The sequence below is a fragment of the Antechinus flavipes genome, chromosome 2, assembly GCF_016432865.1.
Source record: "Antechinus flavipes isolate AdamAnt ecotype Samford, QLD, Australia chromosome 2, AdamAnt_v2, whole genome shotgun sequence".
Classification (NCBI taxonomy): domain Eukaryota; kingdom Metazoa; phylum Chordata; class Mammalia; order Dasyuromorphia; family Dasyuridae; genus Antechinus; species Antechinus flavipes.
In genome coordinates this window covers 433,752,398-433,776,081 of record NC_067399.1, presented here as the reverse complement: position 1 = coordinate 433,776,081, position 23,684 = coordinate 433,752,398, and the positions used below count along the sequence as shown (strand labels likewise).

At 34.7% G+C, this 23,684-nt stretch overlaps 1 protein-coding gene across 5 annotated transcripts in view; it reads right to left on the bottom strand.

The window, feature by feature from the left end:
- FAF2 (Fas associated factor family member 2) overlaps positions 1-21,755 on the bottom strand; it is a 77,672-nt gene extending 55,917 nt beyond the window's left edge. Inside the window, exons 1-2 of one of the 5 annotated variants that reach the window (XM_051978992.1) lie at positions 21,538-21,755; positions 8,597-8,665 (exon numbers count right to left, since the gene is read on the bottom strand). In XM_051978992.1, coding sequence (XP_051834952.1) covers positions 8,597-8,665; positions 21,538-21,600 — 132 coding nt within the window. In that variant the 5' untranslated portion in view covers positions 21,601-21,755. Of the gene's footprint in view, positions 1-8,596; positions 8,666-20,186; positions 20,256-21,537 lie in introns of those variants that run through there. The other 4 variants (XM_051978993.1, XM_051978995.1, XM_051978994.1 and 1 more) reach the window with 4 other exon arrangements.
- Positions 21,756-23,684: the final 1,929 nt, after the last annotated feature.

Here is a 23,684-nt window from a genome sequence, read left to right as displayed (position 1 = left end):
GATATAATTTAAGAATTAATGAACTGGGGCAGGTAGATGACGTAGTGGATAAAACACAAACCCTGAAGTCAGGAGGACGTGAATTCAAATCCAGCCTCTGACATGCAACACTAGCTGTGTGACCCTGGGCAAGTCATTTAACCCCAATGGCCTTGTTGCAGGCCTCCCCTACCCTCCTAGTCCCCCACCATAAAAGAATTAATGAACTACCTAAAAGTCATGATCAAAAAAGAGCCCACATACCACCTTTCAAATAATCATCAAGAAAAACTGTCCAAGAAAAAAAAAAAAAAGGAAAACTGTCCTGATATTTTAGAACCAGAGGGTAAAAAAGAAATTGAAAGAATCTATTTATCACCTCCTGAAAGAGATCCCCAAATGAAATCTCCCAGGAATACCACTGCCAAATTCCAGATCTCTCAAATCAAGGAGAAAATACTGCAAACAGACAAAAAGAAACAACTCAAATATTGTGGAGCTACAGTCAGGATAATACAAGATTTAGCAATTTGTACTTTAAAGAATCACAAAGCTTAGAATATGATTATCCCAAGATCTGGGATTATAACCAAGAATCATCTATACAGCAAAAATGAATATAAGCTTTTATGGGGAAAAAAATGGATATTTAATAAAATAGAGGATTTGATCATTCCTGACGAAAAGACCAGACCTGAATAGAAAATGTGACATTCAAATACAAGATATAAAAGCAAAATTAAAAAAAGAAAAGAAAAGAAAAATCATAAGGGATTCAATAAAGTTAATCTATTTACATTACTACATAGGAAAATGAAACTTTCTCATTATTAAGGCAATGACAACAAGTACATACAGACAGAGGGCAGAGGTTTCAGTTAATGGGATGATTATCTAGAAAAAGTAAAATTAAGGGGTAAGAAAGAAAAATGCACTGCAAATACAGGGAAAGCAAAAGGTAGAACAGGATAAATTAACTGACAAAAAAGAGGCATGAAAGCTAAAAGCTGGGAGGGAAAAATGGGAGAAGTGCATGAAGCTTACTCTCATTAGAATTAGCTCAAAAAGGGACTAACATACAAACTCATTTGAGTGTAGAAATCTATCTTGCCCTTACAGATAAAGAGGAAAGGGAATAAAAGGCTGGGGGGAAAGGGGGAGGGAGGGAGGAAGGACATGTGCAAAAATTACTGTAGCAGTTCTTTTTGTAGTGACAAGAAACTGGAAATTGAATGGAGACACATCAGTTGGGAAACAGCTGAAAGCCATGACATATGAAGAATGGAATATTATTGTTCCATAACAAATGATGAGTAGGCTGATTTCAGAAAAGTCTGGAAAGACTTACATGAATTGATGCTAAGTGAATCAAGCAGAACCAAGAGAACATTGTACACAGAAACAAGAAAAATATGTAATGATCAACTGTGATGAAGTTGGCTCTTCTCCACAATGCAATGATTCAAGGCAATTCCCACAGACTTAGGATGGAAAATACCATCTGCATTCAGTAAGAGATTTACAGAGACTGAATATGAATTGAAAACACACTATTTTCACTTTTCATTTTTTTTTTTCTTTTTCATGGTTTTTCCTTTTGGTCTGAGTTTTCTTGCACAACACGACAAATATGGAAATATGTTCAAAAGAATTGCATATATTTAACCTATATGAGATTACTTGCTATCTTGGGAAGGAGGTGAGAGGAAAGGAAGGAGAAAAATTTAGACAAGTCTTAAAAAATGAATGTTGAAAACTATATGTATTTGAAAAATATTACTGAAAAGTTTTTTAAAAAGAAAAAAGAGGTGGGGAAAACAGAGGGAAGTGCAGCATCATACTGATAGAAAAGAGGGAGAATTAAGGAGGTAAAAGTCAAAAGCAAAATACTTCTGAGATTGTGAAAGTAGAATAAACAAGAATGGAGAAAAATATAACATTAACTGAAAAAAAATTATAGCAAGTTTCTCTGATAAAGACCTCATTTCTCAAATATATAGAGAACCGAGTCGAATTTATAGAAATGAGTCATTCTCCATGGGGTAGCGAGGTGGTGTAGTGGATAGAGCATCAGCCCTTAAGTCAGGAGGACCTGAGTTCAAATCTAACTTAAACACTTCCTAGCTATGTGACTCTAGGCAAGTCAATTGTCTCAGCCAAAAAAAAAAAAAAAAGGCCAAAGTATATGAACAGGCAGTTTTCAAATCAAAGATACCTATAGTTTTAAGGGAAAATATTCTAAATCACTATTGATGAGAGAAATGCAAATTAAAACAATTCTGAGGTACCACCTCACACCCATCAGATTGGCTGTTATGATAAAAAAATAAAAAGATAAAATGTTGGAGAAGATATGGGAAAATGAATGCATTGCTGGTAGAATTGGAATTGATACAACCATTCTGAAAAGCAATTTGGAATTATGTTCAAAGGCTTATAAAACCATGCATACCTTTTGATACAGCAATACTAGGACTGTATCCCAAAGAGATCAAAGAAAAAGGAAAAAGACTTATATGTACAATAATATTTATAACACTTCTTTTTGCAGTGAACAAAAAACTGGAAACTGGGGGATTGTCCATTAGCTGATAAATGGTTTAACAACCTGTTGCATATGATTTTTTTTCCTTTTTTTAAAAAATGTATATAGCTTTTTATTTACAAATTATACGCATGGGTAATTTTTTTCAGCATTGATAATTGCGCCAAACCTTTTGCTCCAACTTTTCCTCTCCTTCCCCCCCATTCCCTCCCCCAGATGGCAGGTAGACCAATACATGTTAAATATGTTAAAGTATATATTAAATACAACATATGTATACATATCCATACAGTTATTTTGCTGCACAAGAAGAATTGGACTTTGAAATAGTGTACAATTAACCTGTGAAGGAAATCAAAAATGCAAGCAGACAAAAACAAAGGGATTTGAAATGCTATGTAGTAGTTCACACTCATTTCCCAGAGTTTTTTTGCTGGGTATAGCTGGTTCTATTCATTATTGAACAACTGGAACTGATTTGGTTCATCTTATTGTTGAAGAGAGTCACGTCCATCAGAATTGATCATCATATAGTATTGTTGTTGAAGTATATAATGATCCCCCTGGTCCTGCTCATTTCACTCAGCATCAGTTCATGTAAGTCTCTCCAGGCCTTTCTGAAATCCTCCTGCTAATCATTTCTTACAGCACAATAATATTCCATAACATTCATATACCACAATTTATTCAGCCATTCTCCAATTGATAGGCATCCACTCAGTTTCCAGTTTTCGACCACTACAAAGAGCTGTTGCATATGATTTTGATGGGATACAAGTGTGCTTTAAGAAATGGGCAGGATTGCCCTCAGAAAAACTTGGACTGATTTACATAAACTGATGCAGAGAGAAATAAGAAGAACTAGAAGAACACTGTATACAGAAATATTTTATGGTAATCAACAGCGAATGATTTACATTATTTTCAACAGTACAATGATCCAAGACAATTCTGAAGTACTTATGACAAAAAAATACTATCTATCTCCAAAGAAAGAACTGATTGAGTCTGAACACTAATTGAAGCATATTTTTTACTTTTTTTTCTTTTTGAGAGTCTGTTTCCTTTTACAAGGCTAACATGGAAATATGTTTTACATGACTATACATATATAACCTATATCAAACTGCTTGTTTTCTTCATGGGGAATAGAGGATTGGAACTCAAAAAAAATTTTTAAATGAATTTTAAAAACTGCTTTTACAAGTAACTGGGGGAAATATTAAATGAAAAGACAAAAAAAATTACATTTGAACTTCAAATTGTTATAAGGAACATATATTTCACCAAATTAGTCAGGCAGCATTAACTATTGCTATTACAGATATTACTTTTAATTTTTAAAATTGATTTTCAATAGCATTTATTTTCCAAATACATGTAAAGATAATTTTCAACATTTTTATTAAGATTTTTATGTGTACCAAATTTTTCTCCCTCCCTTAACACAGCAAGTATAGGTTAAGTGCAATTTTTTAAAACATATTTCTGTATTTGTCATGTTGTACAAGAAAAACCAGATCACAAGGGGAAAAAAAAATCATAAGAAAAAAAAATGAAAAGAGTAAGCTTTATTCCACACAGTCAGTCTCTACAGTTTTCTCATTGTTTATGGATGGCATTTTCTATCCTAAGCCTACTGGAATTGCCTTGAATCAGCACATTGTTGAGAACAGTCAAGTCTATCACAGATACCACTTTTGCCAATGTCTCAATATAGAAACTATAGAATATCTTAAACTTGGCTTTAATCCCTTTATCCAATAACTCTCTGCTTCTTCATAGGTCTTTTATGTTAGCTGACCCACCCTTCTTAAAAACTATCAATGGCTCTCCAATGCCTCCAGTAAAAAGTCCTTCTAGCTGTCATCCAAATGCTTCCATATTCGGGTCCACATTTTTTTTTTCCTGCAGCATGGGTCTGTTTAGGACCACTATTGAGTTTTTATTCATAATATCTTCCCTACTCAAAATTATTTTCACCCTTCTTTCTAATTATGTCAAAATGTCAAGTACACTTTTTTTGTGTGTGTATGGAAATTTCCTCAACCAATGTAGATTCTACAACTCTCTTTTAAGTTTTTAGATGAAGCTCAGAGATGTTAAATGCTTTGCCTATGGTCATTGTAGTTACTATTTTCCTGACTTCAAATCCAGCACTTTCCCCACTACATCATTACATGTTAATCAACTTAAATCTCACCTCCTTTATGAAGCCATTTGGTAAGTAAACTTCCTAAGGGTAGGAATCTCAACTTAAACTTACTTAAGGGTTCACAGGGCAAAGTATAATGCTAAGCACATAATGGTTTTCAATAATGAATGGAATATGCAGTTTACTAGTATGATTAGAACAGCTAAAGCAAATGACTATAGATAAAGAGACTATACTAGTGTAAGACTTTAAATAATGTGGGAATGATTTTTGAAGAACTCTTGAGGATAAGGAAGAAAACTTTAAGCCAATATAAACAAATAAGAAAAGATTTGCTGGGTTTAGGCCAATGGTCCACTTAGTACAGTGATACAGTCCTTGAAATTAAGAGTTAAGATATATCAATATCTATCATAAGACTTCAAAAATTTGGGGTTATAGATACAATATAAGCTCTTTTGGGCAAGAACAGTTTCACTTTTGTCTTTGTGTTCTGAGACCCTAGTACATTGTCTGGCATAGAGTAAAATACTTAATAAATGTTGATTGACAATTGATATTCAAACATCTGGACTCCTTAAGTTCACAAATCACATTCCACACTCGTAACTGGTGATCTAATCCAATGGCAAGCAGAATTTCCAAGTATTGGCCACCAGATTAAAATGTAACATGGAAATTTTTTGCAAAATAAAAATACAACAGAGATAATGTTAATTTGTCATTTTCTAGGTCAATATTCAGCTTGCAGGCATCTGATTCTATCTGAATTTGACACCACTGATCTAAGTCATTTTTAGACCTATTTCTATTTTGGGACATTAGCACCTCTTTAACTTCTAAGTTAAAATTTTGAGGACCAACATAGTATTTTCACTCTCTTTGTTGTTGTTTGCTTACATTTATTTGTTTTCTTTCTCATTTTTTTTCTTTTTTGATCTGATTTTTCTTGTGTAACATGATAATTGTAGAAATATGTATAAAAGAATTGCATGTTTTAACACATAATGGATTACTTGCAATCTAGGGGAGGGAGTAGGGGAAAATTTGGAAAACAAGGTTTTGCAAGGGTCAATATTGAAAAATTATCCATGCAAATATTTTGAAAATAAATAAATGGAGTTTTGTAAGAAATAGTTATGGTGCAAGAATAAGAATTCAATTAAACTGGAGGACTCGTCTTCACAATTTAAACAAGTTCATGTTTACCTTGCACCTAGGCAACTATTATATGATTTTTGTCAAAAATTTCTGTTCTTCTCATCCTCTAGAACTATTGCCTTTATCTTTAGAGACTAGAAACCTAATTTTAAAAAAATCCATGTATTCAGTAAATATGTATTGACCATTTATTATATGCAAAACACTGTGGTAGGCATAAAATATAGATAAAACAGGTGTCCTTCCCTCACAGAGATTAGTTTTCCTAGGATTTCCAGCCTATTGGAGATCCAGCAGCGAAGAACTAAGAAAGTACTAGAAGGAGCTCTTCCACTCCTTTCTTTCTCTCACCTGTTATATGGATGATGCTACTTCACATTCTCATCCCTGTTTGAGAATCCCCCATACACACATCCCACTTCACTCTCCCACTTGGATCCTCAGACCCATCCTTCCCTCTTCTTCCCCAAAGTGAAGGCTCTTCCAGCTCCAACCGTCTTGTCTGCTTATAATGGCTGCTCACAATGCACAGATAAACAAAGAATCAACAACTACAATGCTTCCAATTAAGATGGAAAACTATTAGGCTTTTCCAACTGTATTACACTCTCTAAAATTCTGGACATCTGGATATTCTTTTGTCATCTGATCATGATATACTCTAAAGACCTCTAGAACTTACCATCTATCTTTCAGCTGAATCCTCATATAGGTTTCTCTAATTAAGTCGTGAGTTCCTGAGAGCAAGAATAGTTTTCATGGCAATGGTCCACTTAGTATCTTACCATTTGGTTTTTGATTCCACTACTTAACTGGTATTCTCAGCTCTATAGTCAACCATAGCCTTTAAAAAAAATTATACTGATTGTTTTTATATCCCTTTCCTACTTCCCATATTGAACTGTTTCTTATAACATCAAAAAAAAAAAAAATTGATAAAAAACAACCAACACAAGGAGGGAATATCTGACAACTTATGCAATACTCGACACAGAAGTGGAAAGGATCTTATAGGCCATCTAGTCCAATTCCCTTATTTTGCCAGTGAGGAACTTGAGTGGTCAAGTTGATTTGCCCAAGATTACAAAGGAAGTAAAAGTCATAAGTAAAATAATAAATCCATGCTCTCTGACTCCAGTAGTACTGCTTATCACTGTATTTCCACTGTCTTCTTTATTAAGAGAAAAGAAGTATGTTTCTTAATGTGATCTCTGAAACCCAAATTGGTTACTACAATTAATTAGTTTTCAAGGACCTTTAGGTGCTTTTTTTATTGATCTTCTAGGTTCCATCTACTTCATCAGTATCTTCTTAATTGTTTTTTCCTAGGCTTTATTCTTCTTGATATTTCTGTGGCATATAATGCAGTTAACCAATATCTTCCCTTTTTCATCCCTCAGCTACCATGAAAGCTTCAACTTGTCTGATCAATACATTCTGGTAACTTAACTGATTTATTTTCCCTCTCTTTCCACCCCTAATGTAAAGCTGTTTTCCAAAGCTTTGGACTCAACTTATCCTCTCCCCTCGTAATTTCATCCATTAAGATGGGATCAATTCTATGCAGATGAATTTCAAATCTATATATCCAGTTTTCTTCTCCTTAAAGCTCTCATCTTACATGTCCAACTTCCGGCTCGAAGTCTCCACCTGGATGTCCCAAAAACCCATGAAATTTATCATATTCTAAACTGAAAGCATTATTATTTCCTCAAAGCCTTCTCCTACCAATAACTTTGCAGTTCCTACCAAAAAGCACTACTATTCTTACTGTCCCCTAGGTTGAAAACCTTAAATCATCTTTGACTTTCTCATTTTCCTTAAACACATTTCTAAATCAAGTGACAGTCCTATTAATTCTACTTCTACCATATTTTCCATCTATTCCCTTTTCCCTTCTCCAATTACATTGTCACCAAGTTAATTTAGCTTGGGAACTTCTCTTACATAAATTATTTTAACAGACTCCAACCAGTCTTACTAGCACCAGACTTTGCTCTCTCTAATCCATCCTTTACAAGTAGAGCAAAACATCACTATCAAAACTTCCTTATTCCTCAATCTATATAATTTCCTTACCTAAAAATCTTCATTGATTCCCTATACTGCCTCTAAGATAAAATAAAGACTGACCCCTTAGCCAGAAAATTAAGATCTTCCACAATCTGGTGCCCTTATTACTTTTTCATTCTTACTTTAGACTACTTCCATTTGATATTCTCTTTCATTCCACTAAACTCTACTATTAGGTGTCTTCCAATTTTAATTCCTTTTCATATTGGAATATTCTTTCTTCCTAACTATATCTGTTAAAATTATTTTGTTTCTTCAAGACACTATAATGATGCTAGCTTCTCAATGAAATCATACTTAAGTGCCCCTAGTTTGAAACTCCCTTTCTTCCTCACATTTTCTTATATTTTTTCTATCCACTACTTTTATAATATTCTTATATTATACTCATTATATATGGATAATTCTCTGTATAAGTAAATATGAACGTTCTAAGAGGAAAAGGGACTAATTTTAATTGTTTGATTTAATTACTACTTTCATATGTCTTATCACCAAGCAGAATGTCTTGGAAAAAAATATTTTAAAAATGTTTATTGAATTAAGAATATAGAAGTCATTACCAAGTGGGGAAAAAAGAATAAATAAGGCAATAAGGAAGGCATTACAGAGATAAGTGTTTTTTGATTCTTCATAAGACTAGAAAAGAAAAAAACCTGCCCAAGAGTGTCCAGTCAGTGTACCTCTATGTTCCAGTTGTGTTGTTCCAGGGTATGACGACATTGATCCATAGACTCGATACCAGTCAAATCCTAAAGAACAAGAAATAAAGTCAAGTTACTACATTGAAAAAAATGATGAGTATTTTATCCCCTAGGGATGATTAGAAACATATCAAAGTAATTCACAGTGCTTTAACAATTTAAAAATCACAACCCTGTAAGATACATTGTACAAAAAAGTTATTAATTTTAATATAGCAAGCTACTACTTTCAATATTTCAAAGATCTATATCTTTGTTCAAACTATACTGTTTCTGGTAACTATACTAACATGTATTCCTGCCTCTCCTCCTGATGAATTTAAACCTGTTTTATCAACTCAAATGCTATCTCCTCCAGAAAGCTTTCTCTGCTGACATAGTAGTAAGGACTTTCTGCGTTAGGAAGCATGTTTCCAATTCAATCCTCTTATCGTGAAAGAATAATCTGTGTTATTCCCACTATTAGATTGAAAGATCTATGAAAGCAAGAACTTCTGTGTCACCTAAACATCAATCCTTAGCTAACTATACTCCAACAAGAGAAGTAGCAAGCAGACCACTTTACCTCAGACCCCGGCTTTAAATTCTCTCCCAAATTTTTTTAAAGAATCATAAATAAGAAAAATTAATAAATGGGTTTTTAGCATTTTCATGAATATTCCACAGGTAATAATTCTAAAGTAAGTATCAATCCATAAATGATGTAAACTCTGGCTTACTTTATTCTTAGGAATTGCCAAAAGTAGCCCATCTCATTCCTACTGTCAATCATGATGAGAGCTAAAGTTTTCCCAGACTGTCTTAATTAGCATATTTTAGACAGCCTGGATGGGAACTTAGTTTTCCCAGATTGTCTTTAGAATACTAGAAATACCACTTCCTTGTTATTCCCTAGATCCTGCCCCCGCTCCCCAACTCCTCCATTTCCCCAGAAACTTTAAAAGGACATGACTTTTAAAGTCATGTCCCCCCCAAGCAAATTGTTCAATCACCTATGATTCTGCCATGCCTATTGGATACTGGTTTGAGCCTGTAAGCTGTTTCACATGAAAAATGACATATCTTTGTAACTTGTGATAGATGGCAAGCATAGTTGCCCCATGTCATGAACTAAATCTCTATTATACTATTTTTATAATATTCTTTTACAATTATGCACTCTAAGTCTATTTCATATTTCTACTCCATATTACTTCTACTACTTTATTACCACTTTATACAGATTTTTTAGTCACTCCCACCCTTAATCAAACGATAAAACAAAGGGCAAAGTCAAAAGCAGACAATTTTATTACCTACTGGCCTAAACCAAAAGAACTTGAACTAGCATAAAATTTGCTCTGGAGTGTCGAGATTTTTAGGAAAAGGGAAGAAGGAAGAAGGAGAAAGTTAAAATTATTTTAAAAGATTTCAGGCAATAGGACTAAAAAAGCTGAGTTTCTCTCCTCTTCTATTTTCTGAATTCCAGAGCTAATAGGATGCTAATCCCTTCTATCTTTCTATAACTTCAGCATTCTATCGGCTGTACCACCTAGATCCCTCTTCAGCAGTTGGTAATACTGTCAATTTTGTCTTCACCTCTGGCATATTCCTCTTTCATATGCATGAAGATGATCCCTCAGTGATGTCAAAATAACCCAGAATGAACTGTGCGCCTAGAATCACTTTTGGTTTTCCATCTTTGTTTTCCTCAGTGTCATTTCCACTTCTTCAGGCAACAGACACAGACTAGGATAGCTTTGTAGTATCAGATACCTTACCAAAATTTCTGATTCTTTCTATTTTATGAGATGATACTGCTCATATTCATTTGACATAAAATTTTGCCTATCCTATAAAAATTTTTATATCCTAAATTTTATTCTTGCAATTTATATTATTATCAATCAGTCTGTTTGGCAAATCCAAGTGTTCGTGGGCTGAAATATTATCTCTTTGGTCTCCTTGAAATAGCAATTGATCTGTTTAAAATGTTTGAAATCACTATCACTGATGTGGTTAAACTGTCCCTCAATCATTTCCCATTTTTAAGTCAATGGACTTAAAGAGGTCATTAGCACTGCTTTCACTGTTATCTTCTCTTTAATTCTAATTTGGTATTAATTATGTCCTTTGTTCTAACAATTGATGGTCTGACTATACACAGAAAGCTGATTCAGAAATAACTTCCACAATAAGCAATAAGCTGTTTCCTGTCTCTCAAAATCTAATCAATTTCAATCTTTGTGAAATTATTTGGTCCTGTTCTGATAAAGTGCCTTCTGACTCTATTCTCAAAGAAAACATCATAAGTGTAATGCTTCTTTTTAGTCTATTGCTACTTTCAATTATTACTCATAGCCATGTTTTCCAACATTTTTGTCATCATTTTCCTAATATCTACCTTTATACTAAAGATACCAAATATCAACTTATACCCTGATTTTTCATTTGAACAGTTCTTGTCTTGGACACTGATGTTGATATATAACTGCAATTATTTTAATAATGGTCTTTTTGAAGATGATATCATGAGTATTGTAAAGAAATCAATATAAGGGTCCCCACTGAATTTAAAGCTAGAAAGAACTTAAATCCTTTAAAACATTAACTGACCAAAAAAAGTTCAAAAGGGAACAAATTTTTGTTGCTATGTTTTAAAATTATATAACAAGTTCATTGATCATTTTTTATGAACTTAGATGATATTTTCAACATATAAAGAACAAAAAAGATTATTTATATGAACCTATGCCTCCTCCATTCTATATTTGATTTTTATCCTCAAAGGACAAAATGGAAGTAGTATGGTTAGAGAACAGTTATTCTGAAAGATGAGAATTGGAGGGGTATGCTATTATGTACCATAAACTCAATATGAATTCAATCTGATAGCAAAAAAGATAAATGCATTCATGAGCTGCATTGAGAGAAGTTGTTTAAGGAAGAAAGAAGTGATAGTCCAAAACACTATGCAATCCTTCATAATCCTACCCAGAGAACTGTCATTAATTCAAGAAACTATAATTTAGGGGAACTGACAAGTTGAAGTGAACAGAGAAAAGATGAAGTGTCAAGTATATCACATGGCAACTGACTGAAAAAACTAATTTCATATTTGAAGGAACTACATGTCATATTGAATCCACAAAAGAAAAGACTCAAGAGGGACATGGTAGCTGGTTTCAAGTACATAAAGGTTGCCACATGAAGCAGGATTAGAATTGTTGTATTATGACCTTAAAGATACAACCAGAAACAATGGGTGGAAACTGCAAAGAGAAATATTAAGGGTTTGATATCAGGAAAAAGTTTCTAATACTGAGAGCTGCCCAAAAGGGGACAGACTCCTAGAGAGTTGGTATTTTTCACCTCATTGGAATGATTTAAACAAAGGTTGGATGACCTGTATATCCCCAGTGGGAATTCCCTTCATGTGTGAATTGTACATGACCGCCATTGAGGTTTCTACCAACTCTCAAATTCTGTGATTGCAAGTAGTTCAAAAGAGTCTTTATTAAAGAAAAAAAATTTTTGAATTTTTCTGATTTCACAAATAAAAGGAAAAGTACTAGAAGCAACAAACAATCTGGTTAACCTTCAGAGAAACTGTTCTACAACTATATACTACATACTATAAAGAGTACTTGGCAAAGTAGTAAGACTTGGGTTTTATTGCTTATTTATGCCTTGAAGGGCAAATCATTTTGGATCTTAGTTTCCTCACCTGCAAAATGCAGGGGGTTGGAATTAGAGGAAAGGGAGGGATTTGACTAAACCTGGAAAAAAAGTAAAAGAACCAAGGTTAGTGAGACTATGAAGAAAAAAAGCACATTAGCATACTACTAAATAAAATACTGATTTTTTTTGGAAAAAATATTTAAGGGTTCACAACCTTTTAATGCAATGGTTGGCTCTACAAAAGGAGTACATCCTAAGAATGTTCTTATATAAAAATACTTACCAAACTTTTATTCTTATTAAAACAAAATTGTTATAAACCACTTATGTCTTCAAAGATCAAGAAATAGCAAAACAATTTTGGCACATGGACATAATAGAATATTATTATGCCATAAGAAATTGGCATGAAAAATACAAATATGGTTAAGATAACTGAATTGATAAAGAGTCAAGAAAAAAATCATCAGAATAGATACACTTACTAAAATAAAATACATCAAGAATCACCTGACATTTTCATAAATATAGGAGATCTCCAAAGCAATCTCAATAGACTTTGGACAGAAAATGCCATATGAATCCATTAAAAGAACTAAGGAGACTGAATGTAAGTCAATACATGCTATGTTCACTTCTTTTTTCTATATTTTTTTCTCTTTTTTCCATTGGTTTTTCCATTTTGCTCTGATTTTTTCTCTCCCAACCATTCATAAAGTAATATATATTAAAAATAAATAAATCTACCAGAACAAACAAATAAATAAATAAATAAATGTGGGACCCCTTCCACCAATGCAGGTGGGTCAATTTATCTGTATCAAGAGTCAGTTAAAAAAAGTCATCAAATCTTGTAGTCAAATTGTGTTAAGTTTTTCCAATCTGGTTAAGCTGGTCCTCTGTGAAAACTGAGTTAGTGTCCTGGATACCTTAGAATCATCTAGAGTCAGGATAAGCAAAAGTCGTTGGTCTTTATTCTTGGTCTTTAGGGGTAAAAGTGAAGAGAATGGACACAGGATCTCTGTTGACCAGTCTTTTCCACTTCCATCGCCCAAGTGACTCTGGCTTGTCTTATTCCACCCCCTAATCCTTTCTACAATTCTCTATATGCACCAAAAGATTAAACCAGCACAGAATAGTGGGAAGGGCCATTTTCCAAGCATATGCTAATAGAGTATTGTCCAATCGGTAGTTAGCCTTAAGTGCATCAACTCAAGAGTTTCAGCCCTTTACAATCCTCAGACAATATGCCAGGCTTGTATGTGAAATCTTTCAAGCTTGGTACACTTTGTGGAAGCTTTGCCAAATGGCACAGCTCCATGTCACAATAATGTAGAACATGACATCAGTAAAATATCTTTACCCCAACCCTAAGAGATATAGTCATGACATCAAAAAAATATGGAAGAGTTTAAATGAGGGAGGAGAGAAGTCAAGAGAATGGTGCTATTGAAGGTTACATACATCACTAAATAATAATTTGACAATTTCATGCACGATCATTCTTTTGTTTCAATTTGTTGCTACCTTGTCTATTACTCAGATCAACAGTATTCATACCTTAAATATAACAAGATACCATATATACAACCCACAGCATTTCTAAGAAATCAGATTATTTAGAAGAGTTATACAGTACTACCCAAATATACCTTGCTCATGAGAGACTAAAGGATAAGTTTCAAATCTCAAATGAAAAAGAAACATTTTCCAAATTTCAGCTGGCACACAGGCTTTAATTTGCTACCTGAAAATGCTCCAACTTTTCATGTTTCTCATTTTCACTTAAAACTCAGAAACCTGACATGGGCAAAATAACTTTGTTCTCTCTGGTTTATCTTAGAGAGGGCTTTGCTTTTCAAAATGGGAAAACAAAGCCTTTCTAATTGAGAGTGTATAGTAGCAGAGCTAGTATTACTTTCAAGTCCCCTTGGAAATAAGTGAATAAATGAAAAACATTTAAGTATTTATTATGGGCCAAGCAACATTATAAGTGCTAGAGTCACAAGTCACAAAATTACGACAGCCCTTGCCAACAAAGACTTTATATTCTAACAGGGAAACAACTATAAGAAAATAGTGCTCAGGGCAGAATGTTTTGGCCTAGGAAGCCAAAGAATTGGTAAATAGGAACATAGGATAGTTTGATTTTTTTTTCACATGTAATAGTAATATCTTAATAGCATTCCCATGAAAGGGTTGGAGAAACTGGCATGTTTAGATATAAGAGAGAAGGAATGGATAATTGAACCCCAATAAGACAATTCAAGAATTGAGTAGGACTAAGTGCTTCAGGGCATGGTCTTTGGAGAGCCAGTAGTCCAGATTACAGTGGCTAAAAATTCCAAAAAGATGGCTAGAGTAGACAGTTGGAAACATAGTTCAGCAGAGCTTGGGCTAATTAAACTATATAAGTTTATGCCTATTAGGCATAAACAACTGGGTCCCAGAAATCTGTCTAAGAACAGACACTGACCTACATTATGGCCCTTACACTAAGTTTCACTTTCATTACTTCCGTTTAATTATTTGTTTCCCAAAATCATTTGGATCATTTACAACAGACTTTAGAAACTTTCAACAAGATACTACTACTCAATTAAGAATGAATTCTTTGGAAACTGTAATCTTCCATTATTGGAATTTTTTTTTTTAATAGGAAAGGAATCTTAGATCAATCTACTTCCTACTGAAGAGGAAAAATATAAATAATGGAATCATACAATGTTAAAAGTAGAATTAATCTTAGAAATTATCTAGTCCATAACCTTAGAGATTATCTAATCCAAAATTCTTATTTTCAAAGACCAAAGTCTATAGGAGTTGAGTAATTTGCTAAAGGTAACACAGGTAGTTAATGATAGAGACTAACAACATACGCCTCCAGACAAAATTCTAGTATATTTTTTCTACTACAATATCCATTTGTCTCATTTTTCCAGAACTCACAGGCAATGATGACAAAATATGGTCTTCTGCCATCTAGTAATCTGTGAAATAATCTTATTACCAGTAATCTGACTGCTGATAATCATGAGGTAATCCCTAGGCTGCTTCAAATCCATCACAGTAGGTTCTCCAATATTTACTGTTCTCATGTACACATCACACAATCTATGATACCATTATAGGTACTATACTATCTTCTTATAGCTTACCAAGATTGTTTTATTTGAACAGAATAGGCCTATGTGACAAAATTAAATGCGTCCATGACATGAAAATTCCGAACCTTAAACACTAACAATAGCAGCAGCAGATGTTCATCTATCTTATTCTATTCCTTTCTGCGTATATGACCATAAACCTCAGTTTCAAATGGACATTAAGAGTTGGTATCTCTCAAATTATAACTTTCTTCAGGGGTTTAATCTTTAAACGTTATCCATGCCTTATAAAAAATTATAGTGAGTACCTAGTCATAGCACAACTGAAACAATAAACAGGGATAGTATAATAGTTTCACAATACTAGCATCACCGGAGTAATAAGAGGGATACATGTGAAGTGCCAGAAAATGCTAAGGACCATAAAGATCCTAATGAAAGAAAAAAAATAGCCTGTTTTCCTCAAAGAGTTGGAATATGTTTTCTATCAAGTTACTGGCTCAACAACTAACTTTAATTTGTCAAGCTTAACCATATTAGAAATAAATAATGCTTCACAGCTTTATCCATTCTTTCCATACACAACTCGATTAAACCTGGGTTATTGTAATATAGAAAAGGAAAGCTTAGGGACTGGGGAATACTTACAAATGTTTAACAATCAGCTCTCCAAGGAAAAGTTTAATCTTTTAATTAATATTTTCTATATCACTTTCTCAAGTCTAGCCCATGAACAAAACAAATCAAACCCTAGTTAGTAGCATTTACTCATATCTGAGGAGAGAAACTTAACAATGGGCTGCTCTAGTCGATATGAAATGACTCCTGCATACTTAAATTGATGTAGAATCACACATATTTAGAGCAATAAGGCCATCTAGTGGAACCCTTTAATACAGTTTTTACTTAGTGCAAAATGCCATTCTAACAAATTTTCATTTTTTAAGACTTAATGTGATACCCTCTTCTGGAAGCTTGCTCTCTAAAGATTACTGAAAATACTACTTTCTTCGGAGATGGAGCTTACTTTCAAAATTCAATCTGTATTGCAAATTTGTTTCTGTCTTTGATCTCCATAGGGTATTTCCCCAGTAGTAGGGTTATTGTGTCAAACAGCAAGAAAAATTTAGTCATTTTTCTTGCACAATTCAAAATTGATAGCCAAAATGGTCAGACCATTTCATAGCTGTTCACATAGATGTGAATCAGCATACCTGTTTTTCCACAATCCTTCATTTTCTTTTCTTCCATCTTTGCCAATTTGCAGAAGTTTTAGTGAAACTTCAAAATTGTATTAGTTTATATTTGTTATTTGGAGCATGTTAATCACATAATTGCTACTTTAAATTTTTGGAGAAAAATTTGTTCATATCTCTTTTTTTAATCTTTGTAATAAGAAATGATTTGCTGGGTAGGAGAAAAGGAGGGAAATATTCAGCAATGAATCTTTAAAAAAAAAAAAAGCTATGTTAATTTGAAGCTTATATACCCGTGACCATTTTATCTATTGAAGAGTGGCTCTTCGTTATATATTTGTACCTTGAATATCAGCCTTTTTTTAAGGCTAATTAAGGCATTAACTCCAACATTTAGGATAGCAAAAAGGCCAAAATCTTAGAATTATAAGATTTATTGATACAAGACCCCAGATTTCATCCAGTCTACCCATATCATTTTATAGATGTGAAAAATGAGGCCAAAAGAGAAATGAAGTGACTTGTCCAAAATCACAAGAAACAAAGTTGAGACTAGTTCATCTGATACTGAGTATATCACTTTCCCACTATTTCATACTATTTTTGATTGCCAAAATCTAGATTTCCTTGAGATTAAGTTTTCAGCTCTTTTCTCACTACATATACATTTACTTGTATATACAATTGCCTAAAATGGCTCAAATTTCTGTTCTCTTTATCCCCATGATTTCTAAAAATGCCAGTCAAAACCTCCCCTAATGTTCATTCTGTTAATAATACACTGCCTTCTCTTCAGTAATCAATCATGACATGGTGTCTTATATATGTATCTCATGCAAAATTAATCACAGTATCTTACACCTAACAAATAGTTAACAGAAGCCTGTGAAATAGGAGGTAGAGGAAAAAAGAATAGTGTTGGAATTTTCTCCAAAGCATTGTGACTCTGAGGAAAGTATTTCTTTACCTTCTGATTTGCTGTAATAAAAAAAAGACAGAAATCACAAAGAAGCCTAAGAACTTAGAAAAATACACTTGTATAAAGCAAATTTTCAATAGATATATTTCCTACATGACTAATATGGTTTAAAAAAAATCAGATGAATAAATGAAATGAATAGAAAATGTTTTACACATCAATGACATACATTTTTTTTAAGCACCTGTGTTGGGCACTGTGTTAGGAGCTGGGGACACAAATATAAAAAAATTATCTTGACCTCAACGAGCTTAAATTCTATCAGAGATTGTACACTTATTAAGTAAATACAAACTATATGCACAGTTTACAAAGAAAAATTTTGGAGAGAAGGATACTAGCTCCTAGAGGTATCACAAAAGGTTTTCATGTAGGAAATAGCATTTAAATGAGCTTTGAGAGGAAATAAGCACTCTGAGAGATGCAGAAGTGTATTCCAAGCCTGAGGAAAGTCTATGCAAAGGCATGATGATAGGAGATAGAATACTATACATGAGAAATATTAGCAGGTAGTTCTATCTGTGGAAGTAATGAGTCATTAAGACTGAAAAGATAGGCTGAAGCCAAATTTTAAAGGACTTTAAAAAACTAAGTGGAATTTGCATATGATCCCAGAAGCAAGACACCACTAGAGCTTTTTCTGAAGGGGAATGACAACTGGAGTTTCATAGACATTACTTTGGCAACTTTGTGGCGAATGGACTGAAAAAGGAGAGAAACAGTGAGACCAATTAAGATAGAATAATAAAAGTCCAGGCAAGTAAAGAGGTATCGAGGCCCTATATTATCCTATGTCGTACTATTAGAAACAAGGGAATAGATATAAAAGATAATGCAATGGAAGAATCACTAAAATTTGGGAATTGAAGTGAATTAGTTTAAAGATGATAACTCACAAAATAAGGGGATAAGATGAGTTCTACGGTTCCTATCAGCTATAGATACTAAGATTCTAAACATAATAAATGAATCCTAGAACACAATCATTTAATAAACACATATTAAAATAAAAATTTGTCATTAGTAATTTAATTTTCTTGTTTTATATAAATATATATATGTACTTCGGGAAATGTGCATTAAGAATATACAAAAGAATCATTTATGATTATATAACTGTATACAGTGTTAAGTTATTGCTGTAAAAACTGGACAAAAAGATACTAGTCAGAAAACCAAAACCTATCATAACATTAAATAATACAATTTCAAGGAATACATTTTTCCTAAATGTAATGTGTAGAGACCTGAACTGTGGAGAAATACACTTGAAATAAGGTGTTAACTCAGTAGAATTAATGATAACTGATTCTCTAGTTCACATATATACTTAGTACTTAGTATGATGATGTAATGGTTCTCTACTTCACAAATAATCAGTATGCTGTAATGATGTAATTACAATAGGGTATATAAGGGCTAAGAAGGACTGGAAGATAGACATTCTATCTTTGACTAGCCTGCATTCTCCTGCCTCCTGCACTAAGGAGAAGACTGGGTCTGACTATGACATTAAGCTAACCCAAAATACTATAGTAATGACTTGTATTAATTGTCCCATTCAAAGAAATACAAATTACATCTAACACTTTAATTCAAAGAAACTTAACATGTAAGCATTCATCAAATGAGAATTTGCTTAAGACATGCTTAATTTTTTTGTTAATACAATGGCAATACAATTGATTTAATTTTCACAAATAGAAAACCATATGCTGAAATGGCATCTTAAATGGCACATATCCAGCAATTAGGTGCTCAACAAATATGCCTGACTTAAAACCTACAAAGTTGATAACTAGCACAATTTAAATCCTAAATCAGAGACTTTTGTCAGACTAGATAAGCACTTCTAAGTAAACAACTATAATCTTTTTCCCCCAAAGGTTTTGTCATAAATGTTTTAGAGTAGCCTTTAAAAAAATAGATTAACAGTGATAATATTTATGATATTAATTCTTTAAATAATCATTTTCTCTGTTCACATGAAAAAGAGGTGAAGGAAAAGAAAGAAAGATTTTTGCAATAATTTTCATATATGATGCTATATAACTCAGACCTTAGGATTAGCTTCCTAAGCCTACAAAAAAGGTATGATAAAACAGCACTTGTTGGAGATATTTTATATTTTAAAGATGCAAAATTATCATACATTTTAAGTAGGATGGAAGAAATCTAAGATATCTAAATATTTTCGTTTTCTCAAAATAATAAAATTATACAAAACAACAAAAAACCAGAAGCTTATTCCTATTGTGTGCCAAATGAAGTTATTATGTCCTAAATCTTGTTTTAGACTTTCAAGCACATTCTGTCTGCAGGGGGGAAAATATATCCATGCTTAATGTTACAATAGAGAGAGATAAGCCAAACCAGAAAGTGATGAATCTGATCCTGACCAGTAACAATAAATTATGATGCTTCCAACCAAGTTCATCCTATACTAAAAGCCACTATCCAAACTCTATACCTAATTAAAGCTCTTTATCTTATCTAGACACTATTTTGACAGCAGCTAAGACTCCTACAAACTGAATATATCTACTATCTTCCATAGTCAATTGCATATTCAAGGTTCCATAGTACCACATAAGATTCACAGTAAAAAATAATTTAAAATAACTTACAGCATCTTAAAGCGCTTAGTATCTCAGGTGTATTATCTCTCTATAGTCCTCTAAAAAGAGGTTAGATGGCTTACCAAAGTTAAATGAAGCAAGAAATAACACTGAAGTTAGTGACTTCAGAGCTGAGTCCAGAGCTGAGACCAGGTGACCATTGTTTGCTAATCTTTTTCTTCTGTTTGCTGTGTCATCAATTTTCCCCACTCAGGCTTACATACAATCCTTACTAAGTTTTAGGCAAATTATATTTAAGTTTCTGTGATTATATTTCTGTTCAGGATATATAATTTTAATTTTACAACCAAAAACTATTTACCAAACCTAAATATTCATCGAATTATATCAGCTAAGCTATAACTGCAAATTATAGACTTCTTACCCAAGATTCCATTTTTTAAAAATGACATTTAAAAAATTACAACATTTATGGAAGAAAATCACTAAAAGTATCATTTTAGATGATTAATTCTTTAGGCAAATGTCACCCTGCTTCTATTCCTCTAACCTGGCACGAATCTATTTATTAAGATTTAGAAAGAAAATGTGTTATCAGCTTTAGAAAACGATCCTAAAATCAATGGATACCATTCATTTTCCCCACTCCTCCATCTTTCATGTTCTCAGCTCAGAATTAAACAGCCTCTTTATTATAAACCTCCAAAGAAACCCTTCCCTCCCCCGGTCCTCCCGTGTTAACCCTAATAATGTCAGGGCACTGGAAATATAATAGATGCCTATAGCTGCTACTAGCTGGGTGATCAGTTTAAGAACAAATCTTCCGGCACTACAGCCCACGGAGGAGGGATAACTAGCAGGGAGAGATTCAGGATGTAAACTAGAGTAGATTCCACTAAGAAGTTAGGGTTGTCAACACTGGGCCAAATACTTGGGGGAGGGGAATGTTACTAAGTGAGTGGGGTGAAGTGAAGAGGAAAGGGAAAAGCGAGTAAAGGACAAAGGGGCAAAGTGAGAAAAGGTGAGGAAAGAAAACAAGAGGGAGGGGAAGAGAGGGAAAAAAAGGGGGGGGAGAGAGGAAAGGTAGGAAGGGGAGGAGAGAAATAGGGGAAAGGGGACAGGGAGGAAGGAGATGAGCGGAGACCTATAGAGAGCAACAGTGAGGGGAGCAGCGGTACCCCGGGCCAAGAGCTAGCGAAAGACCAGGCTGGTGCCAATCCAGGGGGCGCGGTGGGGTCTGTGAAAGGGGCCGGGAAATCCGAGGGCAGTTGGCTGCAGGGAGGGGGGAGTCCCCATGGGCCGTGACTGACAGGTGCTGCCATCTGCCAACACAAGGAGGGTGGACACGGCACTCCCCTGCGGACCCTCAGCAACGTGTGTGCTCTCGGACTCTCAATACCTGGAACTGCAGCAGCTTTTCCGTCTGCTCCTGGGTTAAGTCCCGCTCCTCAGGCGCCGCCATTTTGCCGCCGCCTCTACGCCTCTGACCCGTCCGCACCGTCACCCGCCGGAAATGACCTCATCCGTACCCGCTTCCGGTCCCGGGCCGCCACCGTGGGCTGTCTAGTCCCGGGCTCGCGATTATGCGGCGGCTACCTAATGCTGGTGGGGCGGCTACAGAAGGCTACCTCTTGAAGGCACGCCCCTTAACACTTCCGGAAATTCCCGAAGGTCCTCGGGTAGCTCACGTGACTTCTTTACTAAAGCGAGGCTCAACGCATACTCGCAATCACTGGAATGGATCGCTGGTGATTCCGGAAGCTCCGGAGTCCTTCTGGGCTGATCCCGGATGTCGTGTAAGGACCGGAAGCGCGTGGAAGCTGGAGGCACTTTTTTTTTCTTCGAGGGCTGTCCCACGTGCGAGTGCTCAGGCCTCTTAGGAAAGCGGTGAAATGTTACTCGCATTGAAGCCCGGATGGTCAATCAGACCTTTCCAGGCCCTTACCCCTATGTAAAGTTCCCCGGCCTTATCCCTTGTGTGACGGTGAGAAGGTTGCTTTAGAATTGAGGCTCACCCTGAAAAGTGTGACCCGTGCATCGCATTTGGCGTGGGGTGAGGCTTTCTGTAGTCTCCTCTGTCAAAAAAGCACTTGCACTCCCCATGTTTCATATATGGTTGTGAAACAGAGGCCCCTTATAAATTTTAAATTTCTATTAAATGGGGCGTATTGTAATGCCTCAGTTTCCCTGAATTATTCTGCCTCAGTGTCCTGGTAGCAATCCCCCCTACCTGGGGGCCACTTTGACATGCCAAAGAGTCCTAAAACTCCAAATGGCTTATCTCAAATACTTAGATGGGATTGTCTTCTGTCCAGATTTCCTGTCTCCTAGCTCTTTCACTTCCCATTTATCAGAATTTATAATCCTTCCTTCTTCATCCCCAATCTATCAGTATTAAAAAGTGGTCCTTCCTGGAATTTCCACTCTACCAGTGTTCTGCCTGCCCTCCCGCCTTGCCCCTTGTCTTTGTTTCTCTGATCACTGGAGCCCTATAAAAGTCTCTGGAATTACTCGATGGTGGCTAGATGCTTTGAGATAAGAGTCCCATACAAGACGGCTAGCTAGTATGGCTGCCAGTCCAACTTCTTCACTATTAAAATATTAAAACCTCTAATCTCTGTCTTGCCTCAGTTTATCCGGCATTACAATTTTTCCCACCCCAAAGCAGCCCTTTGAATTTCCAGGACTTTCATGGCTGGGCATTTTCTGTCCTTCCCCTATATGACTTTCTCTAGTTCTGCAACCTCCTGGTCCATCCTACATTGCTCCTTTCCCCACTTTCTCCCATCCCCGACTCTGGCCTTCACTCCTTTCTGCCTTGAAAATCCCAATTTCAATTAGTCATTTCTGACCCTCTTTTTGAGTTTTCTGGACAAAGTTACTGGAGTATTGTCATTTCCTTCTGAAAAATCTGGATTAGCCCCAGTCTGTCCTTCTCTTCTGACATTAGCCTTTAGCCACCTTCTATGTCCTCATTCCTCCCAATCTATCAAGTTCTTCAGGAGCACAGCCTCAGAATTGAAAAAGATTTAATAAGTCATTTAATCCAACCTACACTTTGAATAAATATATAAATAAATATAAAACAAAATTTGCCCAATATTTATTAAGGTTGTGCTGTCTACAAGGCACCATATCAGGTATTGGAGATGCTAGGACAAGAATAACTGTCCCTTCCCTCAAAGATCTTATTTTCTACCAGCATTGGGGGAAGAGGGAAATGCAAATAGTTTGTACAAAAATCAATACATAATGATTTTTTAAAAGAGAAGGATAAAACATTCATGAATAGAAGGATCAGGAAAGGATCTGAGGTGAGCCTTGAAATGAAGCATTTTGAAAGGAAGAAATTAGCAAGAATGGCATTCTTGTCAATCCAATTTGAGATGTTTAAGGATAGAGATAAGGAAAAAAAAAAAGCTGGCAAGGTTAAGCTGGAGTCAGATTAAGAAGAGCCTTAGCCTGAACATTTTATAATAAGGAACCAGTAAACATTTTCAAGCAAGACACTAAAATAATAAGGTCTATGTCTTAAGAAAATTATTT